This window comes from Hippocampus comes, unplaced genomic scaffold (genome assembly GCF_001891065.2).
Source record: "Hippocampus comes isolate QL1 unplaced genomic scaffold, H_comes_QL1_v1.1 scaffold29, whole genome shotgun sequence".
Lineage (NCBI taxonomy): Eukaryota > Metazoa > Chordata > Actinopteri > Syngnathiformes > Syngnathidae > Hippocampus > Hippocampus comes.
Genome location: NW_017805820.1, coordinates 2,500,210 through 2,518,097, shown reverse-complemented (window position 1 = coordinate 2,518,097; position 17,888 = coordinate 2,500,210). Strand labels below are relative to the sequence as shown.

Sequence of the window (17,888 nt, the reverse complement as noted above, 5' to 3'; positions counted from 1 at the left end):
ACCCCAACCCTAACCCTAACCCCAACCCTAAACCCCAACCCTGAACCCCAACCCTAACCCCAACCCTAAACCACAACCCTAACCCTGAACCCCAACCCTAAACCCTAACTCCCTAACCCTAACCCTAAACCTCAACCCTAACCCCCTCACCCTAACCCCCTAACCCTAAACCCTAACCCGAACCTCAACCTGAACCCCTAAATCCTAACCCCAACCCTAACCCCCTAACTCTAACCCTAAACCATAACCATAACCCTTAACCCTAACCCCTAGCCCTAGCCCTAACCCGAACCCCTAGCCCGAACCCAAACCCATAACCCTAACCCTAGCTTTCAAGGCCCCTTGACATTATAATGCTCTGCTACTTTCATGGACAAGTCATGATGGGAGATCCAAAGATCTCGTGAGCCAAAATCAATCATGACCCACACCCCACCCAAAACCTGGACCATATCCATCACAAAGCCAGAGGTTTCTATTTGAATATTGAATACCAAGTCAAGTAATTCAGGTCTGCTTTGCTCACTCTCATATTTTGATACTGAATATTTTGCCGGCTTCCGAGTTTTATTTGAGTTTTTCACTCACAGGGTTGAAGGCCAAACATGCAGTTGGTGTTGTTTCCCCAGATGTTTGCATGTCCTTCTCCCGTGAGAACCGGATCCGTATCTCGGGTACGAGTATTACAGGTCGATTCACTTTATTTGCCCTATTAAGAATGTATCTAACTCAGGCGCAAGATACCTTGTACATGCGTTAGGTTGGATGGAAAGGGGGAGAAATGAGATGAGATATTCACACAACTTACTCATAGTCAAAATTGCATCTAGATTTTTGGTTAGGGGACAAAGTAGAACCACAAATGAACTGTAAGAAGTAAAGTACCAGTATCACTTTTTTTCATTGTTTAAAAACCTTGGCTAATCAGGCAAATAATTCCAAATATGTTGCATAGCATTACCGAGAGGTAAAACATCATTCTTTCAATGGAGTCAGGGTGGAAATTGTCCAGCAAAGCAGTTTTATAAATTCACCGGAATTGGTCTAAAGCAAATAAAATGTGCCACACTGTAAAGTGGTGCTGTGCACAGCATGTCAACACAATGGTATTGCAGCTATCGTTTCTATCCAAGAGTGAGTGTGTCAGAATGATAAATAAAAGAAGCAAAAGATTCAGAGTTGGAAACAACAGTCACTTCTGCCGGAGGAGTTGCGAGTCAAACCACATACTTGCTGTACTGCAGCTTTCGTCACAAGTTCGGGCTAAAATTGAAACCCGAAATAAACCATCAGCAACCAGCACACATCTGCAGTCCTCCAAGTGATTGAAAGCCAGGCATGCATCTTTAAATCATCTCAGAGCATTACAAAGTCGTCCACATTTGTTCCTCATCTGTTGCCTCCTCTTCTTTCAACTTTTCCCACTCTCTCTTTTATTGTTTTTTTCAGCGTACACATCGCATCCCCTCTGCTGTGTTGCACTCCCTCATTCAGCTCATGATTAACATTTCGCAAGAGTTTGTCTTGTACATGTGCTTTCAAGACTGCACAAATCCTGCACAGAGTGAGGGAAGGAGGCCGAAAGGGCGCCTAAAGTGCAAGTGCGGGCGAGAAACGGAGCGCGTTCAGAAAAACAGAGGAAACCACGAGAGTCAAGGAAACCAAACAAATGTCTTTTTTTTTCACTGCGAGTCTTCACCTTGTGTGCGTGCGTGTGTATTCATGCATGCTCCGCGTGAGGTCTGACTACCACCACCTGATGACTTTTCATTCAGTGCTTATGGATTGTGAGATTTGTACGTTAATCAGTAGCTGCAGAACCATTAATGAGGTCAATCACTTGTGTTCAGATAAATGTGTGCAATTATGGGGGGAAAAAAAAATAATAATAATCGGCCATCATAAGGGGTTAGGGTTTCAAAATACGGTTTCAAATTAGGGTTAGAGTTTCAGATAGATATGGTAGACAGACGGACACAGAGAGAGAGAGAGAGAGAGAGAGAGAGAGAGAGAGAGAGAGAGAGAGAGAGAGAGAGAGAGAGAGAGAGAGCGAGAGTGAGAGAGAGAGATGTGCTGATTTTTTTACGTTGAAAATTTTTCAGCACTCACATTTCCGGAGACCGTGTGAAATCTGAGGAGAAATAAATGTTTATTTAGCAATAATGAACAAAGGCCATACAGGAAAGTCGGATGCATGAAGGGAAGGGCAGTGAGTGAAGGTTGTTCTTTCAAGATGGGAAGTGAAGATGATTAAATAAATGCAAAGTATGACACAAGAAAGCAACGGATACACAGAGGGAGACAAAGCAAACATCCGCAGTCCTGGGAGCTGGCTGCTAGGAGGACAGACAGGAACATGTTGGCCTTTTCACTGAAACACATTGCTGGCGTCTGCTGATATGTGTCCATGGAAGGGGGCAGAACTGAGGCACGGCTGCTTCGGTTATCAATGGAAAATAAACAAAGAAGTGGTGGCAGCGGAAGAGGTGAAGAATGGTAAGCAATGAGGAGATACCTGACCCTGACCCTGAGGAGAGGATCGGGAATGTAGAAAAGGAGAGAAAAAGGGTCAAAGGACTGAGAAAAGAGAGGAGAGAGATTTTGAGAAATACAAATTTAGAGGAGCAGATGTGGGAACGTGAGACGATATTTAATGATGTTTCAGCAATGGCAATTTCCTGCACAGTGGCCAGAGAAGCAACGACTCGGTGTCAAGAGTATTTAATATTTTATCACTACTGTGTCATCGATGATCCATACATTCATTTTCTGATTCGCTTATCCTCACAAGGGCCTCGGGGCGTGCTGGAGCCTATCCCAGCTGTCTTCAGGCAGTCGGCGGGGTACACCCCTGAAGTGGTTGCCAGCCAATTGCAGGGCACACAGAGACGAACAACCATCCGAGGGTCAATTTAGAGTTTCCCATTAACTTGCCATGCATGTCTTTGGAAGGCAAGAGGAAACCGGTGTAGCCGGAGAAAACACACACAGGCACGGGAAGAACGTGCAAACTCCACACAGGAAGGCCGGAGTGTTAGTTGACGCCTGAACATCTGATTATTTCACACATGCAAAATGGTTATGGTGATATAAAGCCACGTTATGTTTTATATTTACTGACTCATAAGAAGAAATATTTTGCCTTCTTCCCAATGCACGAAAGTGGTATAATATGGGCATTCAGCAAAAAAAATTAGATTTTTTGCCAAAGGAATGTATAGAATTTTTTTTCTGACAGCAGCTGGCAGTGTTGGTGTCATCAAACAGAAGAAGGGCACGAAAAATGCAGAAAGCAGATCCTGCACATAAGGGTGGCACATAGCATCGCGAGAATTGCAGTGACCACATACCTGTCGACGAGACCAAATTGACATGACTATACAACCTCATTTAAACTACTGCCCGACTATCCGAACAGAAATGTGCCCTGACTAGTGTACGTACAGTAATGGTCAAAAGACAAATGTTGCACTGTCCGAGACTGAGGCTCACTTGACATTTTTCCCTCAGAAGGCCCCCGTGTCTGGATCCCCCTACATGACTGGGAATCCACGGCTTGGGAACGCAACATTCCTGAGGAGGTTGTTAACATTCCTCAAAACTTATTGAATCAGCGCAGCACAGCTGGCTCCACTTGCCAAGGCATGCAAAGATGGATGAGCTGTGTGTGTGTGTGTGTGTGTGTGTGTGTGTGTGTGTGTGTGTGTGTGTGTGTGTGTGTGTGTGTGTGTGTGTGTGTGTGTGCGTGCGTGCGCGCCCATGTGCGCCCGTTGCATGGGGTTTATGCGTAAAGAGCAAAACTTAGTCAGTGTTTTGGTTTAGGTCAAATCAGTAGTAGCTCAGTCAAAATGAAAGAAGCTTTGGTATGCACATCTTAAATACAGAGCGCAAGGAATCACTATACAGTATATTCCAGTACACCTTATAATATGTCTTTTCTCTCGAAAGATATTCTGGTTTAACCCACAAATTTGTATGTATAATTTGTTGGTGAGGTGATACGTTCTGAATCGGCAACTAAACCAAGCTTTCTCATGGAAGAGCTGGACCCGCTATTGACAATTTTACGTGACACAGTGACATGGCTACACCTGTTCAAAGAAATAAGGAAAAAGCTTTTTTTTGATGTGCTCAAGTGACACAATGATGTGAAAATTGAACAAGTCGTTTTGAGAAAGTGAATTATGATCTGACAAAATGGACAAGAGCAACTGAGAAAAACTCTAAGAGGTAACAAAGTAAGGGAGTTAAAACAAAACAAAACAAATATGATGTTGATCAATTCAAACTCGCCCAAATTAATCTTAGTCTCAGCGCTGCAACTCTGGCCGAGCTGCAAAGTGAAAAGTAGCACAGTGTCTCAATGGATGTGAAGTGGACAGCTTTAACGGCACCAAACCAGGCAGGGAAATGAGAGGTGGCCTTTCATCCAGGCTAGCTGTTAGCTTTGGCAGTATGTCAGCAGTCCTCAGCCAGCCTTTCTGTTTGCAAAATGAGACTGCGGGCTCGAAAGGAACGAACTGGAGGAGGGGATGGCGGAAACACAATATAAAACACTGTGAGAATAATAAATGGTGTCATATTGTGCTGTTGCATGTTAAGTCAGCAGGGCAGATGGCGGGGGGGGGGAGCAAAGCCGCTATTGTTTCTTCAGTTTTCTCTCATTACAGCATTGAGGGGAAAAAATGTCTGAAAGTGGAGACGGGTCGTGAGTCAGACAGGATGTTACACCTGCCAGCAGATGGAGGCATTGAGGAGGACCGCTTCACATTTTCGGAGGTTTCGCTAACAGATGGGAGAGATTACTTTTATGTGGCTGGTGCTCTGCGAAATAATAGTGGTAGTGGTATCCATGGCGACGCAGCTTGCCATCCTCTACAACGCTGGAAAGAGCAATGAGCTCAGAGGCTACAAGTGAATGTTGGGATTCACACCAAGAAGAGAGGGCTATCAAGTCCAGCTATGTTCAGCCTTCACCTAGGTGACAAATCAATATTTATCTTCTTTCATGGAAATGAGAGCCAACGGTGTGAAACAATGCGCCCCGCTACCATGACTGTGCATCAACAGTTTTGAATTGCTGAGCCATAAAAACGACTGCGAATGAAAAACGCTCTTTAAATTTGTCCCATTTGTCACATGATGTCACTGAATAACACTGAGTTTGAACATTAAAAGTGCAAAAATATTAATCCTTCACTTTCACACTTAAGACATGCGTGCCGACGTGAAAAGCACTTAACTGGCTATCAGCGAACAAGTCGCTGGGAGTAACTGTCAAGGTTAGAACCTGCTCACTCCAAAACTGAGCGAAACCTGGGACCTATCGCCTGGGATTTAAAAAAAATAATAATAAAAATGTCATTCTGATTTCAACTAATATTTTGACAGATTGTGCATTAAAAATCACAATGGCAGTCAGTCAGTGTGAACCATGCCTCTGTGTGTGTGTGTGTGTGTGTGTGTGTGTGTGTGTGTGTGTGTGTGCGCGCGCCAATCAGGGGCTTTTCGACTGACTTTCACTTCATGTCACCATATGAATTTAAGGAACTTTGACATTGTGTTGTTTGAACTCTCATCTATTTTGGCCTCTAAATTACTGTTTGTTCATACGCATTTTGAGTCTGCGTCACGTGCGCAGCACTTTGTCCACACTGCAAGAACGGACATTACAAAACTAAAACATCTTAATAATCGGCCCGTGATAGCCAGGTACAGTAGCAGGTTAGGTCAAGCACATTGTAGAAATGAATAGAACTTGTGTATCCAGAAGAAAAGTTGCATTATGACTGTTGTAATACTATTATAGAATTAGTATTCAGGGGGGAAAGGCTGGATTACGGGATTATAAGGTTTCATGTGATTTTACCTTATATCCGGCATGGGTTTTGTTCTTGGTAAGTGGTGTGGTGGAGCAAAGTTCAATGGCCTCGGGCTCATGGAAGATCACCGTGGGCAACGGCTCCTTTCTCAGCGTCAGCACATTCAACTTGGTCTTCAGCATGCTCTGAAAGTGCTGTGGAGAAAGAGGAAAAAGGTTAGCTTATGAACAAACTTTCAGTCTGGACCAGACAACTGTTTGCTTCGAATCTTGAGGCCAAATAAGCGTAATTTCCATAACACAGTCGAGCCTGTTCATGGTTACCTGGGTTAAAAACATGAAATTGACATTTTCAAGGACAAGAATTCAGAGCCCAAATCATCTGATTGAAAACAACCGCAAGACAACGGACCTAATAAAGGAGAGAGAACGAAATCTGTATGCATTGAGTTAAACCGTGGAGGCAACCTTGCTCATATTCAATCCAGCCCCGTGAACAAGTACTCTCTAAGAAACACCCCGTGAACACACTAGACTGGGCGGAAATGTGGAAATTGGTGCGCCGCGTTTCTGTCAGCCGTCAGCAAAACGGGCATCCCTGAGTGACGGACTGAGAGGTCCATCGATACATATACTAACTGGTGAAAATCCACTTCCGTTCAATGCTGAGTCCGTCTTTTTTTCTTTCTCTCTTTTTTTTTTTTTTTTTAAAGTTTCCTGTCATTTGATCATCGTCAGCAAAACAGGCGCCCGTCAGTGATGGAGTGACGGACCTCTAGCAACCACTACAGGGCCCATAGCCACATTCATTGTGCAAGGACTCTTTTTGAGAAAAGAAAACCAAAAGGAGCTTTGCGTATCATAACAGAGGGATATATGGCAAGAAGAAAGAAGCGCAAGGAGCAAATGGAGAAAAAGAAGAACAAAAATTGACAAGAGTTGTGAAGGCCACATGTGTGTAAACGCTTGCTGACCTCCGCGTCAGCACTTTACGGCTTCCTGACAGCGGCTCACATTCCTGCGGTCAGGCCAGGCACCGAGTGAAGGCAGGAGAGGTTCCCCACCCCTTACCTGGAGCAAAAGGCATGAGTGGTGGGCCGCTCGGAATTGTAGCCACAATATTTCTACTTGTATTTCTAATATCCCCGAGGTCCTCTCATCAAGTGATGACATTTATTGATTCTATTTTGGATTTAGACTTGCAGACAGCGGCAGACTCCATGGTCAGATCAGTGCTGGACTGGTTGTGAGACAAAGGTCTTGTCTGCGCACTACAATACACAATGGCTGGCGTCACAAGGAAACCTCAGGAACCTCAGCCAAGATTAGAAAACACAAAAGCTCTGTTTTGAGATTTACATTTCAGCAACCATGTTGTGCAGTCTGAACGACTTGCCTAATCCGCACTGATCAAAGCGTCGATGGTAAACAAAAATGGGATGCTTAAATTAGCTTACTCAAGACTGTATATCCCTGAGAAATATACAGGGAGGATTAAAAACATGTTTCACAACTTTGGTAGTGGAGTATAACGGTGGCCCAAACCTGGTCCTCGATCCGTACATGAATCAATAACTTGGCTGTCGTGCGTTTTGGAAATGTACCCAACATTTATAGGACCCATTCAGTCAAATTGCCGAGTTGAATGGGAAAGTGAGTCTGAAATGAAATTCAGTTGTCCAAACTTTTACACAATAAGATGAGCAATTTGAAGATCCATCTGTCAAAACCATCCGACCATTTTCGATGATTATTCATTTGGCCGGTAATTGATTCATCGGTACAAGCAGGCACGGCAAATTAAAAATCGAGTCGTAATTTGCGGACTCAGATCAGATGGTGTGACGTCAATGCCTTTTTCTTTGTTACTTCACTGCTGGCCTGTCACACTGTTTCAGCAGCACACAAAGGGAGTTTGATTACGGGAGTTCTTGGATGCCGCCAGAGCGAAACGGGGACACAAATAGCCAGGTTAGCTTAGCGCTAGCTAGCAAATAGGACGACAAAAGTCGTAAATTGTATGGTTCTTTTTTTTTTTCCGGCAAAAGTACAATTAGCACTCCATTTGAATTGATTCAAGATTCGGTGGTTAAACACTCAATGAACAGAGATCATGGATTTCAGTTATGAGTCCAGGCACTACAAATGTTTTTTTTTCCCTTTAAAAAGAAAACGGGCTGTAAGTCGTATAGCACTTTTCCACTTTTCTAACTCGGGTACTCAAAGTGGAGTTATTTTATTCACCGACTGATGATACAGCTAGTGGAGGAAATGGTGGGGGGGGGGGTCATGATCTTGCTCAAGGGCACTGCAACACAGTCGCAATGGTCGGAGTTCAAACCCCCGACCTCGGGGATGGGAAATGAACGCTCTACCACTGAGCCATGCCGTCCGGCATAAACCAATCCTAAATCAAGACATTTTTTTTTTCTTGGAATAAATTGCTCTGGTCTAAAGATGGCAATCTGATTAATCTTGTGTAGGTGAACCATGAAGGAAAATCAACCCTTTTTCATCGCTTTCAGGGGATGCCATTTTGCTCTGTGCTGCCACCTGCTCTCATTCGATATTGACCTCAAAGTGCTTCTGCGATACTAGTTAGAATATTGAGTTTAGACATATCACTGCAAAGTAAATGTTTGAATTAAGATTCTAACGTGAATCTTTGAAACTATAAAATATTAATTTGGGCTTTGACGTGCCAAAGGATGCGCACTTTCAAAGAAGTCTCCAATTTTATGACTAAGCAGAGGTCTATATTTTGTTTATACTCATCCTCTAAACTGCTAATAAGTTACACGCCACGCTCTTAGACTAATAATTTTTCTCTAATGTACCAAACAAGCTTGGTGGTGCGAGACATTTTTTTTTTTCTGACAAGTGAAATCAAAGAGTCAACAATACACATATTGTTTAAAAGATGCAATATCGGAATATATACTAATAAAGGCAATTCTACACCTAAAATGCAAGCACTGAAAGTTGATGACATGCTGCAAGGAAGGAACAGGCACGCAGTCTCTGGAGACTGTCCTGTTCGGCCTCCTGCAACGATGACTTTAACAGGTAGCAGATGGTAAATTTATCTTTTATTCCCCTCCCCTATAGAAACAGTACAGGAAATAGTTTCCCAGGTCAATCTCAAGGTAGGGAAACGTAGTGGCATAACCCGCCTCTTTCAAAAATGTATGAATATACTGTGACCACTGCGACAAACAGTTTTACTGAGACTAGTGCTTCCATGTGTCCAAACGTAAGATTACGAGACCATCTGTTTCAGATTTTTAGCTTATTCGTCCTGATGGTGTGACTCTTTACAATAGTTCCATATTAATATCACACACACTGGTGCAGCGGCTGGGTTGTCCAGTGGTTAGCGCGTCAACCTCACAGTGCAACAATACCGGGTTGAATTCCAGCTCCGACCTCCCAGTGTGGAGTTTGCATGTTCTCCCCGGCGTGGGTTTTCTCCGGGTCCTCCGGTTTCCTCCCACATTCCAAAAAAATGCATGGCAAGCTGATTGAACACTCCAAATTGTCCCTAGGTGTGAGTGTGAACCCGGATAGCTGTTCGTCTCTGTGTGCCCTACAAGTGGCTGGCAACCGGTTCAGGGTGTCCCCCACCTACTGCCTAAAGACAGCTGGGATAGGCTCCAGCACCCCCTGCAACCCTTGTGAGGAAAAGCGGATCGGAAAAAAAATGGATGGCTGGACAGATGGACACACTGATGCAAAATCCTCGCTGGGTTAGTCTGGAACAAAGATCATTCAATGAGGTGCCCAACCGAGTAGCCCTTGAGGATCACAAGCACACCTGCGACCTGCAGTAGGCCATAGATGATGGATGGATGGATGGATAGATGGATAGATGACTGAATCGTACGCCATACTTGCTATGTGTCTAGTGAGTAGCACAACAAAAGGGTGCGAAAAAGTGCTGCAGATACAGACTGCTTAAAAGTATTTTAGAACCGTTTACAATGAGACTAAAATACCGCACATTATAACAAGAGGACCAACTTGCACTGATTAAATTTCATCCATCCGCATTTGTTCAGTTTGCAAATAGTCTGTCGTTGTCACACAATTTCGAAGGCACGGAGGAAAGCTCTAACCGAAATCTTTCACTGAGGCTTCCTCTTTCTGATTCATCATCATGTGGAGAAAATTAGGGATGGATTACTGGCAATGACAGATACTTTGCCAGTGGTCCAATGTGAAAATATGTTTTTATTTATAGGGAAACTGCAGTTGCATGTGTATAGTTGTGTCCCTTTTTTTTTTAATGTTTCAAATCGTTTCCATGAAAACTACAACATCCACAATTGATGGGCAAATAAAGACAAAGAGGCAGACACGAATGCAAACACAGGTCGCAATAAGAACCAGTCATCTATTTCTGACAAGTCATGTCCACATGTTTACTTCAGCAACATCCTGTTTGTCAAGTGTCACACATAGTTAAGTGTCAAAACGTGGAAAACCAAGGCTAAAGAAAGAACTGCTGACACAGGAAAAGACAAACCGTACTTGCTCGCCACAGGGATTTTCAAAAAAAAAAGGAACATTGTCTGAGAGTGCACTTGTGCCAAGACCAGTGCAGGTTAGCAGGAGGAGGATGAAGAATTTTGGGGAAAAAGACAATGAGAACTAAGGGAAACGCTAAAAATTAATAAACGTACCGACTTTATTTTTGCTGCAACAGATCTCTGTCTTTTCTGACAAACTCTTGCCACCCCTTTGCCGCCATCTATCTTTTCTTCTTTCCTAAACATGAGAGACTAATGCAGCAAGACATCAGGTGTTCCCATGGCAACAGAGGAGCAAAGCCAGTGCGAATATGGCTGTCTGCCATCGCGAATGAAAACGGGAAAAAGACAAAAGGAAAAAAAATATAATAAAATTGAGACCAACTAGCGATATGATCCCCATCTACCGTGACTCAACTGATGTGAAAGCTCTCAATGTAAGGGGGCCTGTCACTATGGTTACACAGCAGGCAAGAGCCTGCTGCTGCACTTAAGTTATAATGCGGTTCTTCACTTCTTTTGATGCTGTTAAATAGAAAAATTTATTTGTATTTATCAGTGCCGCTGTTGTACAGGCAGACCGTCACAATGAATTAATCTGCAGTGTCACTGGGCCTCAACTATGAATCCATTTGGATTATTCTGGGGGGGGAATGACATTTATTTATTGTTATTGCAACTTTTTAAAACATTGATTTCATATTGCTAATACAAACATTAGTTCAGTCTGAGAATGTCCCATAAATGACATATGCCACAATGTGGTCGATTATAAAGATGTGCTTACCGATTTTTTTCATACTAAATCCAATCATGCATTTGTTTTTGTTTTTCATTTTTTGACAAAAGAATAGACTGAGGTTGTCTGCCAAACCACTCGATCAAAACAGATTGCATAACAACTATAGTCAAGTCACGATCATTTTATTGAGTGCTCCCATTTTACTTTCTACAAACTCATTTCCTGCTCGAATTGACTGGGTAAAAGAGAACATCGCAGGGCAATACCATGACAAGCTGTGGTGTGGTGTGGAGGTGTGGCCCTTATTTTATGTTCGAGGCAGTTAATTGGTGCAATAAATGTTGTGAGATGGGAGGCCTGCTATATTGTAGGTCTCCTTCGCACCTGCAAATTTTCAGAGTCACATATGTAAAAGTAGTTAATTCCATGACCACGCAAGTACTTCAAAACACTTTTATATCAAGTCATCTTTCCCAATCGAAAGAAATGCAAATGCCATTAATCCACTCCGCCCCCCACATTGGGCACATTGGTCACAAGGGGTAGTCTAATACAGACAGCGCTGGTATGTACATGTTTTGCTCACAAGTCAAAGCAAAAGCGAAAAAAAGCCTGCTTTGCCAACAACCTCTAAATCTGGTCAGTTCAAACTTGAGGCAACACTGAAAATTTTTTTAAAAAGCACTTGACCCTTTTTGATATTTTGACCTTTATTATTGTGATTATTATTATTATCTACACATGAGATGCTCTAAATGACAATGGTTGTGATCGGAAATTTTGATTTATGTTGCCGTTATATTTATAGAGTAAAATAAAACTCAAAAATTTTTATTTTACTCCAAAATATACGTTTAAATTTTGCAGGCAGTCTCTCTGTTGTCAAAGCTGCAGTAATACTAGTAACTTACATTTAAAAGAGCTTCCGACAGTGTTTTTAAAAAAAAAAAAAAATTTTAATAATTTTAAAAGAAAGACGATTTTATCTAACGTGGCGTACCACAACAAGATGGATAACAGTGAAGTTATAGAACTTTGTCCAACGGATGATCGTAACAGACTACGGTTGCTAAGCGACGTATGTCTCCCTGGTTGTGTAACTACTTGGAGTGCATATATTCATAAATTGAAGACGAGAGCTGATGATGTACTTTACGGCGGCCACAGAATGCAACTCACCCTGGAATACAAAAAAAAAATTGCGGAACTAATAATTGATCATTCTATTTTGTTGACGTCTGGGCAGAAAAGAGGATTGTGCAAGTTCACTTGGCAGCCATGCAGTCCACAGGCAGGCGAACATCTGGAGAGCATTAATGTCTGTAGGAGACTCGAAGAAAGCCCCCCGCTTAACAAACTACAAGTTATTAACGAGCATTTTTTTACATTGTCAAGCATGCACCTTGCTGCCATATTACACCGGAAGAGAAAAACTAACCAAACATCGTGGCGTTTTGAGGGTGGATTGGGAGGCCCGTGTTTGCACACTTGAGGTTAACGTTCATTTGAAAAAAAAAAAAAAAGGCGTCGTGGGCCTTTGCCACTATTTTAAGCATTAGTGAAACGTTAGTATTTTTGGTGGTGGTAGGGGGGTATAAAATGAGGAGGGGGGGTTTAAAACATTCACTGTGGGTTGTGGGTAAGATGTGCGCCCCACTACCGTGAATACGTAACGTATCACCAGATACAAAGACGTTGACGAGGTTAGTGGTGGAAAATGACGATTTTGGTCATGTCTTGAGTCAATCAAAACATCTGTAGCAAGTCAAAGTGCAGCAAGTCTCTCCAGCAGGAAGAAAGCAGCCTCCACATACTCACACATCACGGTGGGAATCAGACGACATAAAAAGACAGCACATTCTTGATTTTCCGGCTCCAGTCAACGCAATCGCTGGCCGTCGTATCCTACCTGCAGTCTCTCCGACGCTGGTTGCCACATATTAGTAGTATGACAGGGTTTCCGTCCAGACGACAGCTTGTACTCTGGTCGTAGTCCGGTTCACATCTGTTCGCTGTTGCGATTTGCCTTTCTGCGCTCCTTCCACCTCCTCCAGTCGACGACCAACGCGGTGTTGCTCCGCCTGGTGACAGTTACTTTCTTCACCAGCAGGTGGCGGTCGCCGCTAGTCTGTCTCGTTTCCCAAAGTGCTGCATCCATTGACTTCGGAAAATGACAATTTGCTTTTCGGTGTCGGGCTGATTCCTACTGCAGTATACCCGTATTTGTTTTTAATGCCTATCTGCTATCTATACTTTGCTGGCGTATTTATTTTCCTGTATTTTTCGTGTACTTCCTACATTTGAAAACAAATATCTCAACTTTCTACCGCTTACTTTCTCAACGAAACCAAAACCAGCACCAATTCTCTTATTTCAGAGAATTGTTTGAAGTTGTCCTCTCCAATGTACGTGGCAAATGGATTGTATCTTGTGCCACCCTAAAAACCATAAGCTTCAAGTGTTAAAAAAACACAAGTGTAATGTATTTTTTTGAAATTATAATTAGCGAACTACATTTTGGATTCTATGCTCTTTTTCCTTTACTTTTACTTAATAAATGACTTGAATCTGTACTCCTGCTTTTACCAGTGACTTTTCTTCTTACAGACATATCTGTTGTACATCAGTAATCCGTGCATTTATTTTCGCCTGCATTGATCGCTGCTATTTCAGAAGGCTTCAGGACATTTTGACAAACTCATTGCTAACTTGTTGGTCAGTAGGACAGAAAATATTGGACTAATGGACTATTTAGCAGAGATCACACCAAGACTAGTGGAGGGCGTTGTTTGCAGATTCTTCTGTTGACTCCAAATTGGATTATTTTGTCCAAATGAACAAAAATAATGCAGTTTGAGTATAACCCTTGATCCTTCATTTTCAACATTTCTACATGTTGTGGATGCTGCAAATGGCAACTCAAAAATCACGACCACACGCTATTTGAATCACCTTGAAATGTGGCCCAACTCACACACACTCACACAAAGGCCAAGTCAAATGCCATTGACAGGGCCTCTCACTCTGATAATAAGCAAAGGTCAAACGGGCCAATAACATGCCGCAGTGTTGTGTGAAAACATAATAGTTTGTAGGTGTCTTGAGCGACGTGTCTGAAGTCGCAGTCCGTCTATGTTGAGAGCTGTTTACACAGGGAACATCTGGATAAAGCCTGAGGTCACTGAGGCTGTTTCACATGACAAACACTCCATAAAAGGACCCACAGCCGACTGTTGAGTCTGGTGTCAAAGACCTCGTTAGGTGGCAGACAGACATTCACTCAGGCTAATTTCATATTCGCATTGACCAGTTGCATATACAAAAGTAAAGTACAAAGTTCATTGGCAAAATGCTTCGGTGAATGTAGAATCTGGCTTTTTGTTTTGAGCGCGTCAAATGACTCAAGGCATGACGTCTGACGGACATGGTTCACTTTAATCTTTGCATTATTTAACGTAGGGAACACAAGTAATAAGTATTGAATGCATATCTAGGGGTCATTTCAGCAGAAGAAACCATACTGTACGATCAAGGATGTGAGTTAGTGTTGTATAATAGAAACAGGTAGAGCACACTGCGTAAACTGCACTGACAATCATATCAACTGTCTACCCGACGGTTCACTGACGTACGCACAGCAGGATGGTAGGATCACAGAAGTCTAGCAAATACACAATCTGGACAATTAATACAGCAGTGAGAAATTTGCACGTTAAAGAACAAAGACAATCAGGTATTACTAAAAAAAAAAAAAAAAAATCACCCTTAAATATGTAATATTCTTACACATGTATGTATTTGTCGAACAACCACAAAAGAATATTTGGCACAGTCTTTACAGAGTAATACATCTACAAAGGGGAAAATAGCAACCAATAAAAGGACCTCAAAAATCTTACAGAGATGAACAACAAATCTAACCATGCGTGAAGTAAGGCAACCTACTGCAGAATTGACTTGCGTTATAAAAATATTCAGCGTACGCAGTTATATCTATTTCCTGCAACAACCCGGCCGACTGTCGTCAGGTTTGTGGCACTGCGGAGTTGCAGACCCTGACAGGAGGCCAAAAAGAAAGAGAGTTGTTTGCAGACATCATTATTTTCTAGTTGAGCTATATAAATCAGGATGTATTGTATTGTATTGTATTGAGGTTAGTTGCTCCTCATCAGTCTACCGTCTCAGTGCTGCGCTTATGCTACAGTAAAGCCTTTAGCGTGAAGATTAACAGGAAAATAGATCTATCAAATTCCATAGTTGTTCCTTTTAATCTAAAGATTACATAATTTGGGATTTTTTTTTTTGTTCTCACATTTTACATTCAGATTGACTTTTCCTATATATAAGCCTGTGAGTATGTGTACGTGGGTGCAAGCATGTTTTACAAATCTTTAGTTTTAATAAGGGTAACCAAAGGTTTGTCATCGGGACTGTAGTCTTCATAGCTGATAGGAGTGGCGTCATACATGGCAGGCCGAGACTTCTTGCCAAATCTGCAAGAAAAAAAAAAACATTAAAAAAAATCAATCATGCATGATGGGAAATGGTGTTGCCATGTAGACCATCCACAGTTTGTGCTACGATTGATATGATATGGGCACGTAAGGGTGTGCAATCTCACCAACCGCTGAATAGTGATCTAGGTTTTGTGTTATCGTGAGTGTGCATGTGTGATGCCAATTTTATGAATTTATTGATTTATTTTGCGAGGGCAAACGCAGGTGAGCTCAACTGTCCCCGTTGTGTTGAACCTTAGTGGTTCGAACGTTACTTACCAGAGATTACAAAGGCAGTTAGGTAATTTGATGCTTCATTTACATTTCCTTGTTACATGGAACCTTAGGCCTTTTTGTCACGCTGTATGACACGCTTTCACAATACAATCTCTTGCTGGCTAAAGCGCAATGACTGGCCTGGCGTGGCGGATGGAGGCGATGGCGTTGCTGAACTCGCTGTCGATGCTGCGGCAGTTGTAAAACTCCTGGTAGGCGTGGCACGAGGAGCCCTGGTACTCGATGCGGCTAATGCGACAGATGCCCACGATGAGGATGATGAGCATGAGGACAAAGGCCACACAAAGCGCTCCGATGATGATGTAAAGGGAGTGGCGGGGCATGTTGGGAAGAGTTTCCTCCGAGTGCGGCGGCTTCCATTGCAGGTCTGCCACACACACACACACACACACACACACACACACACACACACACACACACACACACACACACACACAAGTTTAAGTTGATTCTGTTTTTTAGTTCCCTAATTCTTGAACAAGACTATTTTTGACAAGCTGACTTACGGATCTCACAAACAGGCCCCACCCAGCCAGGGTGACAGTGGCAAGTGTAGCCATGTGATTGGTCGATGCAAGTGCCCCCGTGATGACAAGGGTTGCTCTCACACTCGTTGATGTCGACTTCACATCGCTCCCCTGGATGGATTGGCAGGAACGTTATTGTGTTCAGATTATTTTGTCAAGGAAAAGTCATTTTGTATTACTGGTCATTGTCGTTTTTAAATAATCATACAACCAGGGTAAACACAGAGTGACCAAACTTGTGCATTCCTCTTATTATCGGGTACCATTAAGGTTTCATTATTTATTCATTTATTTATTTTTACTTTATATCACATCTGGGGTTCCGCACGTCGGTCTTAACAGTTACTTGTTCACAGTACCAACCGGTAGTAGCACTCACCCGTGTATCCGGGTGGGCAGGTACAGGAAGCATTCTTTCCTGAACTCTCACAGTGCCCTCCATTGAAGCAGCGCATTTTCAAACACGGGTCCTTGAAAATTTCACAGTGTCTGCCTTCACAAACACACAAATAAAGACTTAGTGTGATGCCTTTGATGGAATGAACTCAATAATGGGTCATGGCACGAATCAATAATGTGTAGTGATGGCATACCTTCAAACTGTGGTGTGCAGACACACTCGTAGGCATTGATGAGGTCCTGGCAGGTGGCATAGTTCTGGCAGGGTGCAGACAGACACTCATTGTACTCCTCCTCACAGTACAAGCCATGATAGCCTGAGCAGGACACAAAAGGAAAAAAAATAATACTTACCATCTCTGTATTTGCTCATTAAAAATGTCAGGGTTTGGTATTAACGCTTGACAACTTGATAAACTGTCCACTGAAGTAACCACTGTCCCTCAAAGGGTTAAAATAGCATAAACTGTTCTCCCAAAATGAGAGTCATATGATTGTCCACTCATTTTCAGATGCGGTGCTTCAACTTTGTGACGCTTTCCAGGTCTCACAGTACCAATGTTGTGGAAAGGCTCGAACAATACGCTTCCATCCGTTTTCAGTTAGTGTACACGGCCCCTGGAGGTTTGTGCAAAGCCTCCCCCGGATGATGACAAACATATTTCTGGGGGTAGAGAGAGCGAATATAGGGAGGAGCGCGGTTCGGGCCTCTTGAGTCGTTTCAGTGAAATGCCAGTGAAATGTCACTTGCCTTTTTAAGACTTTCTACTGTCACTGGGGAAGCTTGGTGGCTGCATGTCATTACTTGATAGATTAGAGGGAGCGGGAGGATGGATCCTTCCATATATTAGGTCCCCATTAGCTTTCTCTCAACCATAACACCGTTCACACACCGTGCACCTCAGACATGTGTGAGTGTTGTGCATGCGTACGTGCATTTTGCCATGCTCGTGTGTTCATCATGATGTCTAGCATGCTAATCTTGGATCTCCAGTTTTACCAGTCGTGCTAAACCAGTATTTGATTGCAAAAACCACAAATCTGCTCAACCAATAAATAGTCCCGTCCAAAGAATTA

The 17,888-nt window shown here is 42.8% G+C and overlaps 2 protein-coding genes across 2 annotated transcripts in view; both read right to left on the bottom strand.

Annotated features, from left to right (window-relative positions):
* The window catches only part of pid1 (phosphotyrosine interaction domain containing 1), a 20,074-nt gene extending 6,920 nt beyond the window's left edge, over nucleotides 1–13,154 (bottom strand). Inside the window, exons 1-2 of the mRNA XM_019886037.1 lie at nucleotides 13,002–13,154; nucleotides 5,870–6,016 (exon numbers count right to left, since the gene is read on the bottom strand). Of these exons, the coding sequence (XP_019741596.1) occupies nucleotides 5,870–6,016; nucleotides 13,002–13,031 (177 nt within the window). The 5' untranslated portion in view covers nucleotides 13,032–13,154. The remainder of the gene's footprint in view (nucleotides 1–5,869; nucleotides 6,017–13,001) is intronic.
* Nucleotides 13,155–14,508: 1,354 nt separating this feature from the next.
* dner (delta/notch-like EGF repeat containing) overlaps nucleotides 14,509–17,888 on the bottom strand; it is a 56,328-nt gene continuing 52,948 nt past the window's right edge. The window contains exons 9-13 of the mRNA XM_019886062.1: nucleotides 17,006–17,128; nucleotides 16,792–16,905; nucleotides 16,392–16,523; nucleotides 16,006–16,252; nucleotides 14,509–15,585 (exon numbers count right to left, since the gene is read on the bottom strand). Of these exons, the coding sequence (XP_019741621.1) occupies nucleotides 15,474–15,585; nucleotides 16,006–16,252; nucleotides 16,392–16,523; nucleotides 16,792–16,905; nucleotides 17,006–17,128 (728 nt within the window). The 3' untranslated portion in view covers nucleotides 14,509–15,473. The remainder of the gene's footprint in view (nucleotides 15,586–16,005; nucleotides 16,253–16,391; nucleotides 16,524–16,791; nucleotides 16,906–17,005; nucleotides 17,129–17,888) is intronic.